This window comes from Madurella fahalii (genome assembly GCF_045866475.1).
Source record: "Madurella fahalii IFM 68171 DNA, scaffold_1, whole genome shotgun sequence".
Taxonomy (NCBI): domain Eukaryota; kingdom Fungi; phylum Ascomycota; class Sordariomycetes; order Sordariales; genus Madurella; species Madurella fahalii.
The window spans coordinates 6,991,509-6,999,904 of NW_027263971.1; the positions used below are offsets into that span (position 1 = coordinate 6,991,509).

The window sequence follows — 8,396 nt, forward strand, 5'->3', positions numbered from 1 at the left end:
TGGCGATCATGTGCTCGCTCAATTGTCTTGCAGAAGGGTGGTCGCACATCTCTGAATGCAGTGCTAATTCCTGAGCTAGTTTTCGCTGTGGATCCATCTACGGGTACCCGTGTCCCTATACGCCTCCAGCCACGGCTGCAGGATGAGGTCCATTGTTTATTAAGGAGCTGGTGGAAAGAAAGTCAATTATTTGGCTGTTTCCCCGACTGTTTAAATGTACTGTACAGACGAACTGCGAGTGTGGATACAAGCAAGACCTTCAGACCATCTTCAATATATCGGAGACCTCATCAGACGGAAACATGCCATGGGACCCAGTCACACGCGCACCCGCACGAGCACACGAAGACTTATGTCGTCAACATCTCTTTGTGCGCTCAACCTCCGTCTGTTTCGTTGACTTGTCGTCAGTGACTTTATTCTCAGTATACTGGAAGGTGCTCATTTATGCTGTGTGCAATGGTCCTTTCCAGACACTGCCCAATTATCACAGCCCGTGGTTCTGCACTTGGCGGCAGTCATGATAGCGAAGAGAGATCTCGGGAGGCGAACGGTAAGGTAAGGGTTGGATTGAGGGGAAACCTTGGTTCGAACTGACACTGGGTGTTCGTGTTTTCTATGATGATGAAAATCAGGGTGTTCCGTGTGCCAGGCGAGTGCTGGGGTATATATACTTGCTATGCTTAAAGAAACTGACACCACGGCCAGGTTCATGAAGGATATCGAATTGCCACGAGTGAGCATGGAGAGCAGCTTGCAGGCCCCTCCTCCTCCTCCTCCTCCTCCTCCTCCTCCACCTAATCATTCCTCTGCGGTTGGTTACACTGAGAAGAATTTCCACAGCGGGGCTCGTGTTGTGGGATTGGCTGCTGTGACCCGATCGAACGGCACGCCCCCGCTGAGCTTTGCATCCAGGATTATGGGAACCTATCACAGAGCCAGGCCGTGTGATGCCTCACATCTTCTTCCATGAGTAGCCATGATTCATACCGCCGCAAGTGACAGTAATGTAACGTCCATACGCTCGCCGTGGAGCATCGCGTTGCTCAGGAGAGCTCCGGATTACCTGGAAAGCTGAGGAAATGCAGGCATCTTCTACGGTTACCCGAGTAATCCTCTTCAACTACAAATTAGATGTGGAACTTGCTCGTAATATCATTATCTTGCTTTGGTCGCAAAGACGTACTGTACAAAGTTCGAGCCGAAGATTGTGTCTTGCGGGGTACCGCGGACATGGACGCGGACAGGACCAACACAACACATGGACCGATCGCAGACGAAAGAGGGGTCTCTTGCAGATCCATGAACTCGCTTATTGAGTGGACACTGAGGGGCGGTGTCGCAAGTGGAGGGGAGTACAAAGCGGAAGGTTGATCGGGAAGCTTCGAGATTCGGTTTTCTTGCGATCGGATTAATTTCTGCGCAAATCTGAGTCCAGATACAGAGTCTGCGTCTTACACCATGCTTCGCCCTTGCAGTATTGTAGGCTGCGGCCATCCAGCCGAACGCGCAAATAGAAGTTGCATGATCTGCGCGCAACATTTCTGTGCGAATCATCTCACTGATGGCACCCACACTTGCCCAACCAGCGTATGCTTGATTCAGGCAAAGTTGCCCTCCTTGACCGTTCCAAGATCTGGTTTTTTGCTGACGAGGAACTTGATAGGAAGACGATGACCTAGATAAATACTATGACGCCTACAACGCGGCGAAAACTCGACATCTCAAGGCACTGCTGGACAAGGTCAACGTAGCCGCCCTCGAGTCAGCAGCTAGCTCGGCCCGGAATGGGATCACTTGTCGGATCCCAGCACTGGCCGACAACGACTCCGAAGCAGCCCGAATTGAACTTGTATCGAGACAGTGCGGCGGCCAAAACTGTCATGTCGATGTCGAATTCGCAGGCGGAGTGACGTGGATCGCCCGCATCAGGCTTGATGATCCGCTCCTGCCACCTCATCCTGTCCAGACTCGCATCTTATTGAGTGAAGTCGCCACGCTTCGCTTCCTTGCACGTACCCGGGTGCCAGCTCCACAGGTACACGCTTATGCGCTGGAAGGGTTGGGTAACAGTGTCGGCACATCGTACGTCCTCATACAGAAGCTTCCTGGCCGACCCCTTGCTTGGCCCAGTACTACCCCCGAGCAGCGAAATAAAATCATGGAACAGCTCGCAGATATATTCCTGGAGTTCGAAAGACATCCTCTTTCGCTTACGGGATCACTGACTCTGTGCTCGGCTGAAGGGACATCTGGGGACGCAAACAGCGCTGACTTTCAAGTCGGTGCTTTTGCACAAGTTTCCTGTTTCACAGATGCAGAGCACGCACTAGGTCCTTTCAAGACACTGGATGAGGCATATGCGGCCCTTATTCGGCAGCAAATGGCGGCGCTTCTCAACAGAGAAGGGACTTGCAGTTAGACAACTACCTCTCATTTCTCTGGCGCCTCAGGCATCTCCCCGACCTAGTCGCCGAGTCCGAGTCGCGCAATGGGCCGTTTTACCTCAAACACTACGACGACAAGGGCGACCATATCCTGGTGGATGACGACCACAACATCACCGGAATTATCGATTGGGAGTTTGCCTCTTTTGAAGCCAAGGAACTCGCTTTCAGTTCCCCGTGCATGATGCGGCCGGTCAGGAAGTTTTATCAAGGCAGCAACGAACTGACGGAGGAGGAACAGCACTTCGCTGCCATATTCGATGAGCGAGGACGCAAAGACCTCAGTAATATCGTGCACCAAGGCCGTCGGTGGCAGCGGTACCTGTTCTTCCTCGGCGGGGGGATCCCGAGAGACATGAGCGAATTTGAGCATCTCTTTCAGGGATTACGGGAGAGTTTTGCCAATGGCAGGGATGGGAAAGCCGTACCTGACATCTCGGGATACCAGAATTGGAAGCGGGATGTTATCGAGGAGTTTTGTATCGAAGATAGCCAATTAGAAGCTCGGCTTCAGGCTGAGTCGGTAAAGGACAGCAATGCAACTTCTTAATGATTTGTCTACACAGAGGCCAGAACAATTTATGGTAACAGATTACAATTGGCAGCAGCTCTGCTACCGAGAATTAGAGAGGGAAAAGAATAGAACCATTACGATCCTTCGCTCCGTTATCTATTGAGCGAGGTCTATAGGTTTCATAGCGGGCTTGTTGCTGTAATGAAAGCCGGCGGGCGACGATAGGAAGACGCATCAAATAATCAAGGAAAATATAACAGGATCGTTTCGCCTCCGAAGCTGTCCAGGGCTCAGCCTGCAACTGCTTCGGTCCATGGCTTCGACAGGGTCCACCCAGAAGGGTAGGCTGCATCACCAACCTCGCTCGTCTCCCCGGGGTCGCCCTCGCCCAGCAGCCCCTGCTCTTGCCGCACCACCCGTGGACAATGACTCAACGGAGATCATAACGCAACCCGAGACGCACCCCGTTTACCAGGAGCGGCGGGTGCCCGGCCTGTTGTGGAACCGTGCACGGCATCCGGCCCAGCTGCACCGCCTAGTCCCCTGACAGGCTTGCCGCTTCTGTGCCCGCCGAGCAAACGAATGATGTTGCGCGGCTATGCAGATTTACATGCGTAATTATGCAACCCTTTCAAGGGGGGAGCTACCTGCTTCCAAGCCCCCATGGGATGGTTCATCTCAAACCACGTTTCGCGGAAGGATGGCGTCTCCGATTTTATCTCCTGTTCTTCCGCCTTCTCCTTCTCCGTGTCACGCCAGATGCCGACGAATTCAAACACTTCCGGCGGAGTGGGCTGGGGAGCTGGAGGGTTTGCACCGTAACGGCCCTTGAACACCAATTCCCGAGGGACCCTCAGCTTCAGGTAACCGTTGCCGAGGAATTTGAACGACAGCTCGTATGTCCCGTTGCTGTCCTTCATCTTGATAGCTTTCCGGCTCGCATGTGTCGGAGGACGAAACGGCCCAAAATGGCAGCTTGCATCACTATCAAGATACACGAGGCCATATAACATGTCAGTCTCGCTGCTAAGCTTCGCTCTATCCAGATGGGAATTGTCTTCGTCGTCAAGGTGGTAAAAGTCAACTCTCTTAGTCGGATATATATCGGAGTAGAGGTGGTCGACGTGGTCGCTGCAGAGCAGTATGAACTGTGGGTCCACTAGTGAGTCGATAGGGATCGTCTTGCCTTCCTTCCTGGCCCTTTTGAGAGATCTGTACGCGGAGTGAACCTCCTCTTCCTTGGTGATCTCCATATCTCGCACGTTGGGTTTTCTCCTCCTGCAGCAGCAACTTCTCTCGCAGCTTCTGCCGCCTCCTTTCCTCGCGTTCTTCTTTCAGCTCGTAGTAGTAATCGGCGTCCGAACCGTCGTACGATCTCTCGGACTCGTCATTCTCGTCACTCTCGTCCACGTTATTATCGTTCTCGAATTGGCAGCTACACTCAGAGTCGTTCCCCTCGTACTCACAATCCTCCTCTTCCTCCTTGACGTCGACGTCGTCGATATTGTTGTCTTTATCGTCTTACACCTTATCGTCTTATAGCTCTGAGAGATCTTTATTAAAGTCCTAGGGTTACATATCTCTGTCTCTGTTATAGCTGAATGTGTAGCCTCGAAAGTACTATAACGGTAGATTGCAACTATCTCTTTGTATACGATGAAACTTCTCAATGTACAAAGCTTTTGCTTATAGGGGATTGGTGTGCTTTGAAGATTTATGTATGTTGTCAATATAAGTAACCGGAGATACTTCCTGTTAGGTTATTTTGAAGTAATAATGTAGCGATGAAAAGGATGCTTGACTGCGTCTCAGGTACTTAGACCTGCTAGGGTGAGGTACTGTTTGTTGTACCTTTCAGCCCACTTTTGTAGACCTACTTCGACTAAGCTGTACCTACTCTAGTTGTAAGGTTAACGGTTCCTAGGTGCCTAGCTAGAGGAATGAAGGCTATATATATATCAGAGACTTATAAGGATTACATCCCTTCCGGCCTATAGCCCTATCCAAGGTATATATTGTCAAAAGGATCAGGTGCTAGTCCAAAGGATCATCACAGGATCTAGTGCAGGAGCCAAACCCATGTACTCTAGTCAGCTAAGGCAGGCAGGCAGTTGACTGTGCCACTGTATAGACGTTATCTTGTACATGTATCTGTCAAAAGGGTCAGGTGCCAGTCCAAAGGATCAGGATCACAGGATCTAGTGCAGGAGCCAAACCCATGTACTCTATTGAGCTAAGGAAGGCTGGCAGCTAACTGTGCTACTGTACAGACGTTATCCTGTACGTGTATCTCGTCTATAAAAGGAGCAAGTTCTCTAGCAGAGATAGAGCGGGAATGAAGAGAAGACATACTGAGAGACAATCAAATCAAGACATAAAAACCTAAAACTGTTATTTCCCAAGATTCAGAGGTGTCGTGTTTCCGACAATAACCACTATAGATTATTTGTAGTGAGCTTACTGTTTTTCAGGAGGCAGCTTTAGCTAGGGGGACAAAAATTGGTGCCTAGGGCTGTACAGCGGTGGTAACTTATTATTATAGCATCACCCTAGCTCAGGAAGAGCTCAGGTCAACTCAGTTATAGCTCACTATAGCCCTGCACTACATACGACAATGGCAATTGTAAGTATCCAGATTCATCTTATATAACTAGTAGGATGTTAACCCAACCGTGGCCTAAACCGATCCTTCCCTTACCCGACATACTGGCACTACAAGCTCTAATAATGGCCTAGACTCGAAGCCTCGGCTAAGATTTGTACGTTATATCGAACATTCCAGTACTATAAGAACCTAGGGTCCGCCAATTCCGCTTATTCCGCTCTACTTCGAGTTCTAGTACACTATTATACGAGCCCTACTTGAAGAAGTATCTCGCTGACTATCCGTTGGTATAATGAAGTGGGGGATAGTGCACTAGCCGGATAGCACTCTAAGACAACTCTGGGACTTCGGATCCGGCGGTGTAGGTCCGGGGTATCGGGTTCCCGGCCCTCCAGGCTGGATCAGGTGATCGGACTGAGAACCTACTTTTTTTCTGTATTTAAGACTGTCCTGACTGTCGACCTCGACAGTCAAGGACAATCAAGATCAACAGTTCAACTAATTCTTTCTTTCGATTTGCTTGCTCCATTGGGAGCTGTCTTTGCGGCCTCCCTCTGATTAGAGGGAGTCCTGTGTATCTTTGTTACTACTTTGGTCCAAGCCGCGTTGCTGGGAATCCTGGTTTGTTGTCGGGTTTCTCAGTCGTTGTCCCTCCCCTTGTTTTGTTATCTTGTTGTTTTGTTGATGGAGTGGATGTGTGTTTTCCGCTCTATTTCAATAATGATTATAAAGACCTTATATACCGGCTGTAACTAATAAATCCTGATAATGCTAACTCGTTGAAACGTCTATTCTCGTTATACTTCTTAGTACCCTTAACTACAATATCACTAGTAACGACTGCAACGTTTGATTATAATAGCAGCCTGATTTCAATAAAGTCAGTACTATCGGAGCGTTCTGAAGCAAGCGGGAGTAGAGGCTTCTACAACCCCTAGCCGATTTAACTGCTAAGCCGAAACCTTCGTATTCACCTTTTCAGCAATTGCATATACGCTCTGCTATGTAGTAGCAGTAATGATAGCGGGTATAACGCTCGTGTCTACGATCTATAGATTGTACGTCCTATATACGAGTAGCTACTCGTCTACTACACTGCCAAATACCTGTAGCAGCTTAGCTCCAGTGCCGACGGGGTAGAAGCCGGTCGGGCTGAAGCCCTGTACAACGAACTCGGCTATAGCTGCTCGTCCGTTTGTACGCTGGTACCGGGTACAACCTCGGTTGTATTGTACTCGACGTAGTACGTGGTAAGTGCTAGTATAGGAACTATATATACGTGATTATGAGGTCTAGGTCGATCAGGTTGGTTAGGGCGTGGTAGTCTACCACGGGCGGGGCCTCGGGGCTAGTAGTATTGATATTAACTGTACTGTACGACGTAATGTAGAAGCTGATAGGCCGCTAGGCCGGCAGGCCTACGATAATATAGTTGATAAAGGAGAGCTGGTTGTTACGTATCTCGTATACTACAATCCGTTATATAGCTCTCTAGCTTTGGATGACAGTAGGGTATATTCCTAGTGGGAGGTACTTACTGATATCCTAGGACGTATACTTCTGGAACAGTATTCTAAATATATTAGGGACGACGAGAGGGAGGCCTATAACTATATAGAGTCCTTAGTTGTTGAGGATATCTGGTAGTAGGGATAGTAAGAGAGGGGATATCTCTAGGGGTAGGAGTTAATTAATATTCTTTATAGAAGATTATCAGCCTATAAGCAAATTCATAGTTGAACTATATATTTGAACCGATCGGGTAGTCCTAGAAGTTTATACCCGCTCCCAGCAGATCAATCTTGATATCGATCTCCGCCGACTTGAATAGCTTCTTTAGGTTAATTCTACTTAGTTAGAGGATTTAAGGTATATAAAGTACGCTAGCCGAGAGGATAATCTCTTATTTAGCGTAGACCGTAGTTAGAGTAGTACTAGATCCGTTGATAGGAATAAACTAGATAGAAACAGTGCGTTTGTACTCGAGATTAACCTTATTGACTCTTATACTGAAATTATATAGTAGTTGGGTTATATAATTCTGACTTAGTAGCTAGTTCGAGAGTATAAATATATATCGGTGATAGGGTCCTTAGAAATAGGATAGTAAAATATACTATAAATTCCGCTGTTACTATCGTACAGAAAGGTTAAACTAGAAACTTTCCGGAAGATAGTATATCCGACCTCTAATACTCTGGTTAGTATAATATATAGTTTAAGGCAACGAGTTAGATAGACTAAATAATTTATATAGAGTATAAAACTAAGAGGAGTATACTTATGTATTAGCGAATTTGCTCTATACCCCTAGATTGTATATTAGGCCGAATATAGGTATATGCTCGAGATCCGATTCTTGTAGATAGATCACCTTTTTGAAATATAGGAGTATATCCTTCTAGGTTGAATCTAAACCCTTACCTCCGAGTTTTATCCAGATATCGTAATTTTTAGCAGTTCCGCATATAAGGGGTATACCGTTAATAACAGAATTACTACTGATATAGTTACCTACAAGAGTAACCGTTGACCTATTAAAGAGATTGGTCTAGAGAATTAAAGGTATCTCAAACAAGTAGCTAGATTCATTAAGGGATTCTAGATTATAGAAGCCTTTAATTTCAATGACTAGCACCGTATCTAGGACTCTATTAAGCCTACTAGTCTCCCTAAACTTTATTCACTAAATATATACTTCCTATCTTCAATCAACTAGTCTATTAAAGTCAAGCCTGTTATTCCTCTTTCTATAATAATATAGTTATAGACCTATTACACAGCCTCTATACTTGATATTACTCTAGCCAGAGTAGTAAAGGAAAGTGTT

The 8,396-nt window shown here is 47.3% G+C and overlaps 2 protein-coding genes across 2 annotated transcripts; one reads left to right on the forward strand and one right to left on the reverse strand.

The window, feature by feature from the left end:
- Positions 1 to 1,461: 1,461 nt before the first annotated feature.
- MFIFM68171_02075 (uncharacterized protein) lies at positions 1,462 to 2,997 on the forward strand (the record flags this gene model as incomplete). The annotated part of the gene is made up of 3 exons (XM_071057497.1): positions 1,462 to 1,590; positions 1,667 to 2,085; positions 2,454 to 2,997. The coding sequence occupies 3 exons, from the start codon at positions 1,462 to 1,464 to the stop codon at positions 2,995 to 2,997; spliced, it is 1,092 nt and encodes a 363-aa protein (XP_070913598.1).
- A 254-nt stretch (positions 2,998 to 3,251) lies between these two features.
- Positions 3,252 to 4,214, reverse strand: MFIFM68171_02076 (uncharacterized protein; the record flags this gene model as incomplete). The annotated part of the gene is made up of 3 exons (XM_071057498.1): positions 3,252 to 3,359; positions 3,425 to 3,454; positions 3,609 to 4,214. The coding sequence occupies 3 exons, from the start codon at positions 4,212 to 4,214 to the stop codon at positions 3,252 to 3,254; spliced, it is 744 nt and encodes a 247-aa protein (XP_070913599.1).
- Between the last annotated feature and the right edge of the window lie 4,182 nt (positions 4,215 to 8,396).